At 39.2% G+C, this 18564-nt stretch overlaps 1 protein-coding gene and 1 pseudogene across 1 annotated transcript in view; both read right to left on the bottom strand.

Annotated features, from left to right (window-relative positions):
- Positions 1–3429: 3429 nt before the first annotated feature.
- Positions 3430–15739, bottom strand: LOC144664111 (uncharacterized; annotated as a pseudogene).
- Positions 15740–17242: 1503 nt separating this feature from the next.
- Positions 17243–18564, bottom strand: part of LOC144663387 (uncharacterized) — a 38814-nt gene continuing 37492 nt past the window's right edge. The window contains exon 8 of the mRNA XM_078524309.1: positions 17243–17653. Coding sequence (XP_078380435.1) covers positions 17252–17653 — 402 coding nt within the window. The 3' untranslated portion in view covers positions 17243–17251. The remainder of the gene's footprint in view (positions 17654–18564) is intronic.

The following is an 18564-nucleotide window of genomic DNA, read 5'->3' as shown; positions in this document are numbered from 1 at the left end:
TGGTGACGATGTTTTATTCTTGCCAGACGGCAAATAACATGGCGGCCAGCCAAAGGAATACAATGAAATTTTCTCTGCTAAAAAGCACGTCCAGGATGTTTCATTCAACAAAGAGCAGCTAGCGGGGCTGAATCTAAAATAAGAAAGTTTTCGGAAACTAGTCGGGCAAAGAAACAAACATTCGCCGTACTTGCAAAAGGAAAAGTTTTTTTTTTTTTCTGTTGCTTTTCTTTGCGTCTTTTTCTTGTGTCTTGCAATGATTTTTAAAGTAAGAGTTTTTGCTGGAATTTGGAAAACGCGCCATTTTTGTTGGATCACCGCTGACGAATTGTTATGCAGCTTCAGTACTCCTGAATTTAGTACGACTCTGGCACGACGTCTGAATTAGAGTCGTGCTTCTGCTGTGCTACTGTCAAACCTAATTGCAATTTAGTTCGTCACGGCAAAAGCACGATGTCTGAACTAGGCCTGAGAAAGCCGCATAATGACAACAATAAAACAAAAGAAAGACTATGTTGTTTACGGTCGGAGCCGAAATACCTTTAATTAGACAGGGTAATATAATTGCTGTAATACGTTTATGTTTACATAATATCTTATTTAGATAAAGCTGCAATACCTCTTGAAATATTCTTACTCAATTCGTGTATATATGCTTTCCAGTTCAAGTTCAATCAAAAAGAGACTCAAAAATTTTACTTGATTTTCCGATTTAACAGGCATTTTGGAGATACTAAGATTAATCTTAACTTAGTAAATAAAGTAAGCAAAAACTTTATTTCTGTGTCTGTGTATTTAGCCCTTATGGGCTAATTGGGGACACATTTAAAATACCTAAAAAAACTATTAATAATGCTAAGCTAAAAATTATTTAAAATACTTAACTAAACACTAAAAACTAATATTTACAATATCTTAAGCACTACAGAGTTTGCAGCAATTACTATTGTTCTCCACGTAGTCCGATAGATTAAGTTTTCTAATTTTTGTTCTGAAGGCAGCCACTTGAGATTAATCTTAATAAGAGCAATTCTTTTTTGTGAAGATGGAAAAACACAAAGCTGCTTTTTTTTTCAATATTTAAAGATAATTTGTTTGCATACAGACACTGGCTCACCTTTTGCAATTCGACATATATGTTGGTTTCTAAATTAAGAAGGTTACGAATCATTATTAAAAAAACAAATTTGTATCATCAGCAAAAAGGTGAAATTCATAAATGTTGGAAAAATTTAAGCGCTGATTGACCTTACATCCTAGATTAGAGTTAATCGACTTTTGAACAAACGGTCTCACTTCTTTGTGCACTTAAGGACTGAAGGACTTTATGACTCTTTTCCCTACGTTCCTTCCTATGCAGTCTATGCAGAGTGTGGCTTTCAGTTTATCCAGTTTAGAATGGAACTGAACAGCTCTGCAAATGATCCCGGTGCCGCAAATGATCCCGGAAAGCAACTGATCCCCACATTGGAACGCAAATGAAGAAGATACCCAGAGAGGACCGCAAGTGATCCCATTGAAATAAATGGAATTGCATGGGCAATGAAATCACGTGGATCGGGAATCACGCATATAGTTGAGCTTTTTGTCACAGAAAGTGGTTCTAAACCAAGTTTTAACCCCGCAAAAACTTACAAATTCACTCGTGTGTGTACATGTCGTGTATGTCGGCATTTTGGTTGTTTACACGGGAAAACCGTTTGGTTCAAAGATTGTTCAAATGGTAAGCTAAAACCCGAACGAAAACTCTTATAAGTGTAGCGTGTTCCATTTACCAGAATTTACTCGGAGAGCCTGGAACTGAACTGAAAGGCCTGGAACTGGAAGATGATAGCAAATGAGCACACAAATAAAAATAAAATAAAATTTTCCGTTCGGATAGTCCGGGTGGGAATTTGGACTATCTTAAAATCGTTCCGTTTATTTTATTTATATATATTTTTTTTGTTGGAGCAAACCAAAATAGAATTACCATTTACATCCCAACCGATTTCCTGCTATGTCCTTTTGTGCATGTGTCAGCACATTTCGACGAATCTCGAAGACCAACGTAACAAAATGTAATATTTTGAAACAATATTATCTACCAAATCTTGGAGAATGATATCGAAGCATATATTGAAAACAATTTGAGCAATTACAGTCAACTTTCTCTAAAACGGACACCTTCGGGACCGGCTCCAACTGTCCGTCTTAGAGAGGTGTTCGTCTTCTAGTGAGTTTAGTTACAGTAAAATGAATGATAAACGGCAGGGACGGGACCAACACCAGTTGTCCGTCTTATGGAGGTGTCCGTTAAGAGAGAGTTGTCTATTTTTTTTACAGAAAACACTTACTTTTCACTAGATTAAAAATAGGTCAAAACTAACCTATAATAATTATGTTTGTCTTTCACAAAATAATTGCCTGTAAATCTGCGTTTTAGAAGATCGACGCTTGTTCTTTTCGATCTCAAAATAAATATTTTTGTGGGTCTGGCCTGACATAGTTTCACTTCAAGTACGAACATGTATTCAGAGGGATTTTTCTCTCTTTTCTGTGATTTGATGTAGCCTTTTATGGCCGTTTTTAGCAATGACAAATCTTGTACTGAGTTCAGCTCCATTCTTGCCGGCATAAGTATGTGTTCAAGATTAACGAATCCTGGCTGATGACTCCTGGTAACAAATGGTATTTTTTTCTCAACAATGTTGTCTTTTGTCGTGAAACAAAACTTGAAAAAAAAAAGAGACTCGTCAAAACTCAAGGGACGGAGTGAAGCTTGCTTGAGCAACTAGGAATTGGGTTTGCAAGTTGTTGGGGAAGATAGAACATTGCGCCAAAATATTGCATAGTCGAGACCAGAGGCCAATATCTTCACCTTTACGTGTTTAAATTTGCTTTAATTTCGCATGTTTTTTTTTTAGTTCTCTAAGAGGTTCGTTTTTTCGACTTATAATTAAGTGAAAACATAGTACTAGCTATGGTGAAAATGACTATCACATTTCATTGTCTACTCAGAGTTCCGTCCCATCCTATTGTTTTTCCAACAAAATAATGCGCGGCTACTTAAGATAGCGATCTAGGCCATCACCCTTTTTCAAAGAGAGCTATTGCAAATCAATCGAAAAAGATCCCTTGGAGCGCACACGCTTGTATTTATGTGTTACTGCAGAAAAGTATTACAATGAACATTGAAACAATCAGTTTTTATTTATATTCTTTGTTTAATACGTCAGCCACTGCTGGGCTGTCAGTTTTGAATTTCAATGTGTTTGGAGCCTTATCAAAGCCTAAAATACCTAGAAGACATTATAACAGATTTAAAAAAATTGTAGATGAGACTTAATTCAATGTGTTTATTGAAAACTGTGTTGAAAATCCATATATATATGAATTATTTGTTATAGTCATTTTTATCAAAGTGTGTAGCTATACCGTGTTGAAGAAAAGAAAAAAAATAACGATTTCTACTGAGCAGTGGCTGTTTTAGTTAAATTTCGGAATGTTTTTTTCGACGGAAATGTTAAGTTTGCCCAACAAATGCTAAGAATAGTCGATTATGAATAGAAGTACTGTAATCTCTAATTCTTTCAAAGGTTCCTCTTTGCTATTAAGGTAAATAATATCATTGTCTAGCTAAGGAAGCCCTCTACGGCAGGCTTAGGGAAAAATTAAACAATATTTCACTCGGTTCTTTTAACACATTGTCCCCTTAGGAGTTCTTGCAATGTTTTTGGACGCTATTGAAAATGTACATTTGCATCGTCCGTCTTGCTAGAAAATGACACAAATGCTCCTTTTGGCGAATTTGGTTTTGGTGCTGGCCGTGGTTTTGGGGCTACTTGTGGGTTTGAGGCTAGTCGCGGTTTCCGAGCTGGCTATGGCTTAGAAGGAGAAGAATTTGGTTCAGCGGCAGAGGAACTGTGTAGTGCCGTTTCGGAAGGAGACGTACTCTGCTTTTCCATTTGCTTTTGAAGCTTTTCGAGCTCGGTCCTGGTCTGCTGAGCAGTCAACCGACGTTGTGGCTCTTTGTCCCAACACATCTTCATTACAAGTTGCCATATTCCCCAAGGATGGCGTGTGCCGCCAATGTGGCTTGGACGAAGTCCCTCTCTTATATCATTCAGTAGCTTGAACTGAGATCGACTGGCCAGTTCGTTTTGAAATACTGTCTTGGCATACCACATTTCCCAAAGTATCATGCCAAAACTGTACATATCAGTCTTGCTGTTGTAGATTCGACCATCCAGTACTTCAGGAGCAAGGTAAAGCAGGGTACCACACATTGTACCCGGTATATCTTGTTCACGTTTCGCCACGCTAACATCTAGTTTCACCGTGTTCTCATCTGTCAACTTAACAAAACAACAAAAACAACAGAGAAGTTGGCATGGTTCCCATATGCATATGCTACTGCTATGCTTGTAATTTCACCAGTCCAATCCAGCTGGTACATTGCTATCATTTTGGCTTCAGGTAAACGCCAACTGAAACACTTTCATAAAATGTTCATTATCGATTAAGTGTCGGAAAACCACTTGCATACTTACGAAGCTGTACCAAACTGAAGTACGTCACACAACGGCCTGGGATATCCTTAAAGTCGCAGGCATCCGCCTGCCGCAGGCGTGCCAATACATGTTCAGAACACAAGAAATTTTCACTTACGACACTTACAGTAGACTGTTTACAGTCCCCTGAGGTAGACCCTCCATAGTCCCCTAGATGTCGATCGATGGCGGCCCCTCGAACGCAACGGTCAACCTCTACGGCTACACAGAAAAATAGGGGACTGCAAACAGTCTCCTTTTCTGAAGTAGCCCAAAACTCGACAACTGAACGCCGCCATCTTGGACATAGTAATGTATGAGTGACGTCAGAGTTTAGCCTAAAGTTTGGCGGGAAAATTTAAATACTTGAGACTCCTCGTTTCTTTGCAGTGGCTTTTGTTTGTCAAAATGCCTGATTGTGCAGCTCCATGTTTCTCAAACAGAGCTCCAAGAAATACAAAAATCGTTTCACTGTCATTTTAAAAGAAGTATTGCTCGCAAATGGCTTATAAGAATGGGCAGGGACGAAAAATTCCTGCCAAAGCGGACATAAATATTTGTGGGTTCCGCAACTGTACGGAAGACTGCTTCGAAGAAGATCACAGATACAGTCTCCTGCGTAAAAATACCCACAAAAAAGAGAAAAAGGCCAGACGCAATATCAACCAATGTTACGATTATGCTATTTCACTTTTTACGTAATTTCAGGGATTATTTTTAATCAACCAGAGAAACTCTATTCTTGATCAAATATCAGATAACAACTCCCAAAGTGAGCTTTATGTCATTTTTTTGTAGGTGATTGACAGAGCTAGAAATGTCTGAATTATTTCACTTTAGATCAAGCACACTTATTACTCATTTGTATCTTTTTCTCTAACACAAATATTTGTCTCTCGCTGACTAATATTAAACGTTTTAAAACCGTTTTGTTTAAAACGGTTACATTATGCGCGTGCGAGGGTGTCTCATAGAACACGCGTGACATGGCGAAAGCGCGCGATCGCTGCGCGAGACTTTAAATGTCACACTAGCGATTTGTAATTGTCGGGAATGTTTATATGTTCATTTCCCGCGTTCTGGTCCCTTAGAGAATGCCATGCCTCAAGGAAGAGCCTCTTGCGGTAGTCCGTCACCCTATCCACAATAGTCCATGTTGTGGTTGAATTCGTTGGCGTGTTGTGCCACTTTTGAGTTACTGTCACAAACATGAACTGCCCTTTTGTGTTCTTTTATCCTAGTTTGCAGGGCCCTGTCCATTTGTCCGTAATAAACAAAATCGCGTTTTTCTTTTTTCTCTGTCTCTTTCCTTTTATATTTATTTACACGTACAACCTTGTCATAGCATTCAATTTTTTTTACAACTCAGCCCGTTTAGTGTTTTCTATTCTGAGCAGATGTTTGTCAATTTAAGTTGATTTTTGTTCATGCTGTAATTATTTCGATTTTTTCTGGCAAATAAAATAGTTGTTTTTGCTGTGGTTGTTGTTAACTAAGCGCTAGGTCAAAACTGCTAACTTTTAAATAAACCCTTGCGGCGTTTGATCGAGGTTACGGCGATTATTTGCGGTCAAGCAAACAAGTTAATATATTCTTTTCAATAGCACTGCTACAACAAACTGGTACGGTCTGCTACTTTGGAAATTTTTTATAATGTTCAAGGAAACGTCCGGCCTAAAATAACTAGGATGGATGCTGTAAACAAAATGAAACAGCAATATTCAAGTTCATGTCGTCAACAGTGGAGGGGGGACGTTTATAACCGCGGAGGACATTAGCAACAATGCTGTTTATGGACTTATTGGTTGTTTATGTTCTGTTTGTCACAAATCTTGACTGCAACATGCACGTGTCGTATGCAGTACTTCAACATTGTTAACATGATCATGCTCGGAGATCCAGGGACAGATTGCAATTGTCGGGCGGGACGACGAGAAAAATCGAGGGTCTCGAAGGATAGGTAATAATAAATCAACCTGAAAAAATTGCAGAAAATTGCATTTCGATAATGAACTCGATCGGACCCCGATTAAACGCCGGAACACACAAATGTGTGTCCGCTTTTGAGCAATTGTTCTTTCAAATATTGGAAGACGGTGAAACGAAATACCTGTTTTTGTATTTCTTGAAGCTCTGTTTAAGCAAAATCATGGCGCTGCACAAACAAGCATTTTGACAAAAAAAGCCGCTGCAAAAAAAACAAGAAGTCTCAAGTAGTTAAATTTCCCCGCCAAACTCCAGGCTGAGCTCTTTGATGTCACCCATTTTTGCACGGGTCCCATAACTTGGAGGGAATAAAATATTTTAACCTAATGTTATTTCACAATTAATAACTCATCATGCCCAACATTTGTGCCAAGTTTGAGCAAAATCGGTGATTTGAGATGTATCACCCACTGCTTAGTTTTCTTATGAACATCATGGGTGGCTCCTCCTAAAATTTTCTGCGATTGGTATAGGAATTAATGGAGCCGGAACCAATTGTAGAATTGCACGCATTTTAGGTATCCCAATGATAAACAGTTAAGGCAGTCAGATATTCACAGGAGCGACAATTATTGTCATGGTCTGCCCCGTTAGAATTACTTCGAGTGAGAGCCGCACATATAACAGTAACAGGAGCGAATTACAAGAACGTTCTCCAATACATGCACCATAGAACGACAGGGAAAACAAACACAGGGATCCAGCCAACAATCATCACCAACGTCGTCGTTGTCGTCATCGTCATCGTCATCGTCATAAATAGGGCGGGGAAAATTGACTACAACTACTTAGCTATAACTGGGGGGTTTTATGGGGAGTTATACCAGTAACCACACAGATTATCCGCTCTTTGACCTTTGTAATCCCTTGTGCCTTTTTGGAAACAGGAAAACGTAATGAAAACAATCTCTTGGGTATACTTCCTTACCTAAGGATAACATAAATCATAACATAACATCATAACAGAACTTACCAATAAATTGTCCAATTTAAGATCTCGGTGGACAAATTTTTTCTCATGAACATAATGTAACGCATCTAGAATCTGAAGAGCCCAGAACAGCACATTCTTTCCCACCGTTACGCCTTCTGAGCGGGCTGGAGCATTCTGTGGATCAGACATGATGCGAGTTTTAAGAGAGCAGTCACAGAGCTCTAAGATGACCATCACTTTGGTTCCACACGATGATTGTTGAAGATTTGTTCCAAAGAACTTAACAATGTTTGGATGACGCAATTCTCTGAAAGGCAAAAGCGCATGAAACACTTTTAATACACAAGTTGAACTTGACTAAAGATGATAATTACGATAGGAAATGACCAAACCTGCGATATTGTAAGGAGGATTACTATCTTGATAAGCAAGCATTGAGAATACTAAATGCATACAGGTACAAAAATTCAGCTTCGAGGTATTGTCTTTTCTTAGGACTTAAAGATACTTGTTTTGCCCTTTAAATCGTTACACTGTTTCAGTGTTCAAGTTACTAAAAAGAATGAATGTGGTTTATTTTAACAGACCGTTAACATTCTCTCTCTGTATGAAATATTTGCCAAACACAAAAGCAAAATAAACATAATCAAATATGCATAAATAAACCTTAGCGCTCTTTCCTCGTCAACAAAATGCCCAACGTTGCATCTTTCTAGAGGATTACTGTGCAGCTTGAGTGCCACCTTTATGCTTTCCGGGTCTCCTTTGCGTGAAAGAACACCACTGTACATGGTCGAGAAGGTTCCTCTCCCAATGACGGATGTTTCGTCTTCATTCCACTTTAACTCCCCACTTGAGAAATCCGATTTGCTTATCTCTTTCACGTTGAACACTGTGATGTCTCGTTTTAACTCCTCCAAACGCGTGCTCACGGGTTCGTAAATCCCTTTGACCTCCAACTTGCTTCTAGACTCGGTAAGCAGCTGATGATACAACTTCTCAGCCCCTTCTCTTAGTCGTGGAATCTTAGCCTTGATCTGAATCAGTAACTGACTGGCATCTTCTAAGTGATCGTTTATGAATGGAAGCAGCCCATCCTCACTACTGGCAATGATTTTAAGACACTCCAGAGATTTCTTTTCCATGTAGGAGATTGGGTCTTTCATGTACCTCTCGAGGTTCTTTTTGTATTGGAAGCTCTGTTTGAATTTCTGTGTAAGGGCACCAACAAATGGTATGGTGACATCTGTGGACTTTTTTGGCTGGTTTTTAAAAGACATTGCTGGTTTGGGAGACTCGCGAGTAGGACTTTCGTGATCTACTTCTCCAAAAATAGCATCTTCTTCGACCTTACGGATTTCCTCTTCCATGATGTCGTACTTTTCAGTAAAATATTTAATCAGCGCAACCTGGGCCTTTGCAAAATGGTGCTCTTCATCTTCCCATTCCTGCACGTACTGCTGGGCTCTTTCGGAAATGCACCTTAATACTTCACTTTCAGTTTCCTCCCATGTTGCTTCAGGAAGAGGCGGTTGGATTGAAGACCACATGCAGAATCTGTTGGAAGTTTCTTCAGATTTGAAATAGACTGCAAGGTTTTCAATAATCTCTTTTATCATCTGTAACTGATATTCACTGAGTTCGTCAAAAATGCGATCCTGTGAACTTTCCAATTCTACCACTCGATCCATTACTCTTTTCATTCTCTTCTCTGTCTCATGGCGTGACATGTCCGTTGATTTCATCAATGCCCTGACTTGAATAGAAACTTGAGACAGGACATCCTCGAGCCATCTGTATTAATCAACAATTGCTAAATTAATGCATTAATGATTGCTTTCGGTTGACATGGCCTGCTTTAAAATAGAGAGAGGTGTATTTTTTAATCGGTCAGTGTAAAACGCAGACTGCGGACTGCAGACTGTAGACCGGGGGTAAGATGCAGACTGAGGGTAAAATGCAGACTGCAGACCAGGGGTAAAATGCAGACCGTGGGTAATGTAACAAAATACGAGTTACGAAGCCTTTTTCCCTTTGGCTCAAAGTTCGAAGAAATGTATGTCAGACAACGTTTCGCATGAGCGAACACGTGAATGCACTGGCGATATATAATTTTTATGCCGGCACAAATCATATTCAAGTTTTACTTTTTAAACAGAACCTAGTGAGACTTCAATTTTAAGTCTACTGCATCTGTAAACCAGATGAAACTGAACGGTTTACAGCCCTTTCAGCCAGTGCTCTTTCGGAAATTAATTTTGTACGCACACGACTCCCGGGGGAAGGGGGGGGGCACTCCCCTATATGGCCTATACGGGGACGTGCCGCTGGATAGGGTACGGTTTTTGACTCCTCCGGCCCTGAACAGGGTATATAATTTCAAGCTCCTCTGTCCTAAACAGGACCTGAACCACAGGGCACCCAAACGCTGTATTAGATATTCATAAGTTAAAATAAAAATGTTTTTTATTTACCTGCGTTCCTTTTCCTTTTTTCACTGGTTTGGGAGGCGATTTGAATCAGAGCGAAGGCGGTTTACGTTGCGAGTCTCAAACGATAATCGGTCTGTCACAATGTCGATATGACGCGCCTCAAGTTTCAATTGTTATTAACTCAAGTTACTAACACCATTAACTATTAACTCTCCTCGCGGGGAGTTTCGTGTTTCAAAGTCAATAATAACAGTTAAAGGTGCGACAGACCGATTACCGTTTAAAACTCGCATTGTAAACCGCCTTCGCTCTGATTCAAATCGCCCCCCAAACCGGTGAAAAAAGACACAGGAACGCAGGTAAATAAAAACATTTTTATTTTAAGATTATGAATCACTAATACAGCGTTTGGGTCCCCTGTGACTTAACTTCAAAAGGGTTTAATCTGCGCCAGTTAAAAACAGTTGAAAGAGCTGTGGCCGCGGAATAATTTGATCGCTGAAACGTGATCTTGCTGTGTCGGCATGGTAAAAAAATTTACTTTTCTAAATGACAGCTGAAATGATCCGTAGACCGTTCAGTTCATCCGGTTTTCAAACGTAAATGATTGTAAACTAAAGTTTAAGTGTCACAAAAATCTTTAAAATGCCTTTGCTGTATCGAAAAGTTAAACTTGATCAAATTTGTGTCGGCATAAAATCTATATTATATATGACATTGCCAGTTTATTTACGTGATCGCTCGTGCGAAGCGTTGTCTGACGTACATTCCTTCGAAATTTGGAAAAATGGCTTTCTGACTCATATCTCGTTAGTTTACCCTCGGTCTGCATTTTACCCCGAGTCTGCAGTCCGCAGTCTGCGTTTTACACAGACCGATTTTTTAATGGTGATACTTGATGAATTTTCACATTCAGCGCTGTCAATTTTCCGATGCCGAGTCCGCTTTATTGAAAGCCTTTTTCCCTTACTAAGGGAATTGTTTAGTATTTTTTCTATGACATCTTAGATGCCTATGTATTTAGCTGCTCATCTATGTTCATTCTGCCTGAGACCTACAAACCCATTATCTCCTTCCCCTGAATCAGCACATTGCGGTCAGGTTAGTTTTTACTTTTATTGGGATCTTGAAACAATCTAATCCTCTTTTTGGTGTTGTCTGATTTAGAAAAAAATCATTGAGCTCTTTGTCTGCTTACCTGGAATATATTTGCAGACTGATCTGCATGGACGAGATTACAAGATTGTTTATTCCACTTAACAGCTGATCAAAGTCTTCAGTTATGACACCATACGTCTGTGCGAGCTGCGCTCTTTGGCACGACAAGTAGATGATCTGCTTCTCTTGATCCAGGTCTCCAAACTTCTTGGTAAGTTTCTGAATTTGTGTCCTCTTCACGTCCTCTACATTTTCAGCAGGAATTTGATCCCACATGTTGCAAACGAATAATGCACAAGACGTGAATAACTTAACGTCCATACTTGCTTTCTCCTTCAGCATTGCGGCATGGTTGAGTAACTTACCAAGCTGTTTAGGGGCAAAATCGTGCAAATGATTACTATAGCATACAAGACATGTTTACTGTCTGTCAAATGGAACGAGGTCGAGTTGTGATATAGTCAAAACACAATTCAAACAGCTTATCGGCTTGTCAACTTGACAGACAAACAGTTAAAAAATAATAAGGCAGTGGAAGGCGACCCTTGTGATAGCACAGTTCAAATCCAAGGTGCCAACCAGATTGAATGATTCATTAATCTTGTTCGAATCTTGTTTACAATTCAGTATTTACTTCCAAAATTTAATGCATGTTCTTTTTAAATGTCGCCTTTCTTATTGATAATTTTTCGTAGTACTAGCGTAATACTAAACGATTATTCGACGAAGGCGACGTAAACATTTACCGATCGAGACGTTGCTGTCAGAATTGATACATTTTTACATTCCATGAGCGTTTTCGTTGTCATCATTTTCTGACATCCTGCAGAAATAGTGAAATTGGAGATGGCGGATTCAAGATTGTGGACTCAATGACGTCATATGACGTCACAACCAACCAACAATAAGTACTGCAAAATACTTTTGATCTGTCTTGTTAGAACAAAAAACTTTAGCCCCTCCCCCCTTGTACCGCCTTGTGGGGGTATGAAAGTGGCGCCTTACCCTGTCTTCCTGAATTCCTCCAGCGTTGTTACTTTTTATCACATAGATGAAGCAAAAGGCCTGTGGCAGATAGCTAAGGACAAATTCATTCATCACGTCGCTTTCTCCCAATCCAGGACTATCAACAATCATGATACCTTCCTACAGCAAGAGAAAAACATCAGAAACAATTCTTGATAACAATTGTCGTCATTGAGAATGTTTCATGCATGCGCGTTTTGATGATCGCAAGAGCTATGACTTGTTGGCTGGGGCCTTAGCGGCGAAAGGACCCTAACAGAAGACATCCCCTGGCCCTCCACGAATAGGGTTGGGTGTAGGTAATCACCCCACTTCGAAAAAAGCGAGATTATGACAGAAACCTTTGAAGAGCCATATGTGCCACTTGCTGCGAAGAAGCCTAAGTAAATCCTGCTTGTACCAAAATTAGCACAGTATATTTGTGTTTTTTGGAGCTTTTAGGAATTCCTTTGTCATATTTTTTGCAATATTACGAAAACAAAACAACTGAAAAGCCATCTAATTTTTTTAAAAAGTCTGGCAATACATGTACCTCCCCATCCACACCCTCAGAAATAAAATGTTACCTTAAACAAAGGATGTGGCCAAAACAGCTCTATCTTCTGGTATGGAGATCCTTTCTCTCGCTCATCTCTTAAGTACAAAAATCCTTCTATCTCCTGTTTATATGTCGCCGAAGAATGACCGAGTTCCTGGTAGAAGGGTTCACGAGTCTCTCCGCTGCCATCTTTAAAGTGTACTCTAATCGCAGGAGTCTCACCATATTTCAATTCGCATATCGTCCATGTTGCGCTAAGAATGCAACATGGCAAGATATCCTCATCTAGAATTAGATTGATGATGCTGCTTTTACCGGTACTGGTTTCACCTGTTTGTTAAAAATGATTTGTGTTATAGATGATCTTTTATGGCGTTTTTAGTTAACAAAGAAATGTAATGTAGGAAAACAAAACAAACCGACACGTAGAAGAAAGAAAGAAGGTGAAAAAAAGCAGAAAAAGAAAGGAAGAAGTTGTGATAAACAATAAAGCCTGTAATATTTTTATCTCACCATAAGGAATGGCATTAGGAATGGCATTTGGTGAATATGACTCTGAGCTGTATGGTGTCCACGAAATTGAGAAAAAGTTGATTTGAAAACACTTTCCTTTTTTTAATTCGCTAACCGATAAAGCTTGCTTGGGAGACTTGTTAATTAAAAAGTGCGACTGCTTCCGTGGAGAAGCTGAGATAGCAGCTTAGGAGCTTTTATAGAAACCAGCTTGACATGAAGGCAGAAAAATGGACAGAACTGATAAACGCTAAAATCAGAAAACAAGACATAATCACCTACGATGCCCTCTGTTTTCTTTAAAATACATTTTATACAACAAAAAAATTAAAGGTGTGATTTATATACCACCCTTTCTTTCCCTTAAATAGTTTAGACACTGCCCCCCTCTCTCTCGGTGGGTTTAAACACTCTCCCCCCCCCCTCTCGTTTTATAACCCCCCTCCCGATAATTATTGCAAAGTCCCTTAGAATACATTTGTTTCAAACAGTGGGCTTCTTATTTTTTCATTCTTAATGTTTAAAAAAAGACGAATAATAATCTCGCAAAGCTACGGAAGGTTTGGCAACCCGAGCGTTGTTCATTTCGAATAAGCGAAACCAGTTTACAGAACTGCCAAGGGACCGATATCCGCCATCTTGATTGGTCAATTTAGTAGCTCCCATGGGAAATACACGCATTGGATGGTTTGTAATGAATAGGGATTGTTTCATTCGCGTTACCATCATACGTATTTATGGAACGGAAAATTCAACAGGCAGCTCTGAGGTAACGACTGTACCATCATTTAAGCACTCAATGCTTACCTGCAACAAGAACAACATACTGATCCCTCAGTTTTAGCTTTTTCAGATTTTCTTCTAGAGTTTTCTTAAAATCTTCCAAGCTTTCCTGGAGGTTTTGCATGATGAAGTCTTCGTCCAACTGCTCGAAGAACTCTGCTGCCCCCTCATAAAGCTTACACAGCATTCCACGTTTGTGTGCATCTGTTTTGCAAACTTCGGATAAAACTTGAAACGTCTAATATAAATAAAATAATGAAATAAATAAGATCGATTTTAATAGCAGGGTCCGGTTGTTCAAATAGTGGTCAACATTATCTAGTGGATAAATGGTTATCCCGTGGCTAAGTTGACAAAACAAATACGACTGCTATATGAACTGTGTAGTGATTTATCTGGTTTAAAACAACGCACCGGAGGACAGATTGAGATTAGCATAAAGACGATGATGTAATTGGTGCTGGAGGACCTTTGCAGACGACATTGCACTACTGTCATCCAAGATTAGCGACTTGCAAGAAAAGACTGGGAGATTGGCAGAGGAATTAGCCAAAGTAGGCCTCAAACTTAATGCAAGAAAGTGTAAGACACTGAGGACTCAGTTTGCTCATAGTTAGGAGAGCGTCGTGGTTAATGGCAAGGAAGTGGAAGACGTTGAGGGGTTTGTATACCTAGGTGTTACGGTAAACAAAGAAGGAGGAGGAAGTAAAGATATAATTATGAACCGACTGCAGAAGGGACGTGGTGCATTTCAGAGACTAGGGAAGGTATGGGCAGCCAGAGGAATAGGAAGGAGAATTATTCAAGACTTTAGTTCGACCGGTCCTGCTATATGGCTCGCTTTGAAACATGAAAGATCACTAAATCTGATGAACGAAAACTGGAATGCCACGCTTCCAAAAGCAATCTGCGTGACCACTAAGAACAAAAGCCTATAATCTTAACATCGTCAAAATCAAATTCGTGATTGCTTTGTACGCATGCAATGTTGCGATCTAGAGGGTTCTTGTTACCCCATAGAAACAGCTTTTTGTGCTCTATTGTTCTAGATCTGTTGGCGCAGATTCGCGCCAACCGAATTGTCCCATTTTTACGATTTTAGCCAGTAACAACACATTTTTGTAACTTTCAATACAATCAGGCCTGATTACAATAAAGGTATTTTTAAAGACATTCGTTTCTGTATGCAAACATTCGTCACGCTTATTGGAACTGAATTAGAATAAAAAAAAAAGTCTGCCCATTGTGTATGTTCTGTATTTTTTGTATTATTTTTGGGAATTTTTACATATGGTTAACCTCATAACTTTCTTTTCTAGATGCCTATTTTTCTTTTTTTTTTTACTCGTTACTTTCAGTCTTGAATAAAGAATGTATGTATAATTGTATTAATCCTTAATTCCTCGTTAAATGACTTTGGGCGCGTTCGTTTGGGAATATTCTGGAATAATAATATATTCCGGAAAAAAAATCCGGCTATTCTGCTCCTTCGAGCAGAATAGCCGGAATGGAAATCCAAGTATTCCGGAATAGGAGGAGCAGCCAAACGAACGCAAGCTCGCATTATTCCAATTATTCTTATTCCGGATCGATCCCAAACGAACGCGCCCTTAGTGAGTGATTCCCGAACAGAAATCAGACGCATATGCACTGGGGAGTTTATACTTACTTCTCCAACTTTACGCTTAGACGATCCCTGTAGATTTTCCAAATGTTCACGAAGTTTGGCCTCCATGTCACCCAGGCCTCTCATTCCTTTTGTGCTAAGACCAAAGATTGCCATTAGTTCGAAGAGATCTTCCATCTTCTCGAATTCTAGTTCTTTCGTGGTCAGCATATTTCCTCTCCCAGGCAAGCGGGGGTGAAGAGACTGCTACAACCAACAATACCGGGTACATTAGTCTGTGTACTGATTAGCGTTTAAATGGAACGGAGGGGCTTTCGTACTTTTCAAAAAAAAGGCGGAGAGGGGTAAATTAAAATAAGGGTCATGCCACGAGAACACAAATGATTGAAGGATCTTGCGGGACATCACTCCCTAGAATTCAACTTTAATTATCTTCGTTTCTAGAACGCCACAGAACAAGATCACAGTTCTATAAATCGTTAAATTGTAGTTATTGTATCACTCCCAAATAAATCAGGAGTTAAAGTTACGGTGTCATCGATGAGTAAAATAAAATAAGTAGTCCCGTTTCCTTTCTCGCTCTAAATCGTTTTTAGTTTAAAAAATTACTGATGTATAGCCACAGGTAGTCCAAGCTGTACGAGTCGTTCAAATTCAGATTTACGTTCCTTGAAAGACATTCTTTCTGAGTTGAAAGGCCTGAAGGGGTTAAATGGGAACTGAGATTTGGGCAATGTTATCACTGGGAAAATGGGATTTGGATCACTGGGACTTTGAATCACAAACAACTAAACAATAGAGCAGGGACTGGGATTTGGAAAAAAGGAAAAACAATACACTGGGAAATGAGATTTGAGCAAAATTTGGGCTGGCAGAACGACTGCCCTGGCCCTTGCCACAACCCAACGGTAAAACCACCCCCTAAGTAAAAACCTTTCCAGTTATACCAGTCAGAAAAGATGTTCTTATTACGGACCTGGGCTGTTGTTGGCGGGGGCTGATCTCTTTCTCATACACATTGATTTCAAGGTGTCACGAAACGTTTTCACGAGGAGGTGTGAGCAGAGTAAGTAAGCACTTGTACCTGCTTAATAAATTGTCCTGCTCCCTCAAGGTTCTTTAAGGTAGCTCGAGCTCTTATACTTCATTAACATTAATCAACATTAACGCTGTTTATTACTTGGCACTAAAATAATGATAAAAACGACTTTCCAATCATTCATTTTTACGTTGTGGTCATTTTCTTCATAACAGTAAGACATAACAACACTATAGCCATTTTAGTGACACTTATTAAGAGTTAAGAGTTGTTAAGAGGTGTAATCTCCATTTTTTTACCATTCAACAATCCTCAGACTGTCAATAGACAGCTTTAGTGGAAATGTTAGAGCTAAATTTGCCGAAGAGGATTTCAGGGCCACCTTAAATTTCCCGTAGAAGTACTAAAATCGTTGCCGGCCACCTTAAATTACTAAAGTTGCTTAGGGACGGACCATTATTATTTGGAAGGGGGTATGAAAAAATATTTAAAAATATTGTTTGCAGAAAGACAAAACAAATTGTTTGTAAACACGATAAAGATAACAAAACATAGTTTGCATTTCGAAAAATTTTTTTTTGAAGAGGTGCATAAACTAAAAAAAGTTTGCAAAGGAAAATTTTTATACCCCCCTCTCTCCTGCCCCTCCAAAAAATAATGGTGCGTCCCTTAAGTTAAAGATACTATGGTCTTACAACTGTTTCAGACAGCTTAGTGATTTCTTGGTGACATTTCAAAGCAGACGGGCGTTTTTCTGGGTCTCCATTCCAGCATTGCTCCATCAATATTTTCCAGCAGCGCAGAGGTTCCTTCTTCCCCTTCACATCTTTCGGACGATAGCCTTTATCAACCAAAGCAAACAATTTGGGGAAAGGCCGCCCCACTTCAGCGAAGGCCTGCTGCCCATACCACATCTCCCACAGTATTATACCAAAGCTGTATATGTCTGCTTTGCTATCATAGACCTTGGAATGAAACACTTCTGGTGCGATGTAAACCGGGGTTCCCGCCAAAGTACCTGTGATGTCCTTTGCTTCTTTAGAAACGCCAACATCAGTTATCCTCACTGAGTTCTCCTCTGATAGCTTTAACAAAACATATGTAACAACAGCGGTAATAAACATTATGGCAATGTACATTGGCATTTAATGAAGGTTGTCGGCAGTGAGAGGTTGTTGCTTTATTAACTGAAACGTTAAGTTACTGCTGAAGATCAATTGTCTCAGTCTAGGTTCCAGACCCCTTTCATAACAATATATAAATAGTTGTCTAAAATTTGTAACGGTCACACTTTTGAAAATGTATGTAGCTTAGCATACGAAACGTCAAGTTAGTAAAATGCGAATTTTCATAATGTTTATTACCGCTGTTGCTTCATATTTTTAATCAAGTTACGATGACCTAAAACCAAGAGTCTTTATAAAACCCATGCAATTTAAAAGTGCTTAGAAAATTAAATACAAATCATTTGCGAGAGCCCATAATAACAAAATGAAGCTGATAAGTCAGCAGCTGTTCCCAGCACCATAGATTCCAACTACAACAAAGAAAAAGTCTGAGTTCCCGACGGGATTCGATCTAATGACGACCTCCCAAAATCTGGCCGGCGCTCCACCCACTGATCATGAGCTACGACTCATGACGAACAAGGACATTTACTATGTTCATGTGTCACGCGTCCTGTATACTGCTAAGATTAGCATTACCGATTTTTCCTTTTGTTTTTCTGTTAATAAAATTAATTTAAAAAATGTCGAGAGCAGAATGTTAATATTAATAAATTATTATTATATGGCAAAGCCAGTCTTAGGCAGATCCGAGCGTTCTGATTGGTTCTTTCTCGGTCGGGATTTTGCCATACGGATCGTTTCCATGAAACGGTCCTAGCCGTGTATTTTTTTCGAAAGCCGGCAAATTCAAATTTGCAAATAAACCTGCAAAAAGGAAACGTGTACATACTCTCATTCTTTGCAAAGAAACTACTAAATAGGTTGAT

Source organism: Oculina patagonica, chromosome 8 (assembly GCF_052425735.1).
Source record: "Oculina patagonica isolate OP01 chromosome 8, crgOcupat, whole genome shotgun sequence".
Lineage (NCBI taxonomy): Eukaryota > Metazoa > Cnidaria > Anthozoa > Scleractinia > Oculinidae > Oculina > Oculina patagonica.
This window is presented reverse-complemented; position numbering and strand designations above follow the sequence as displayed.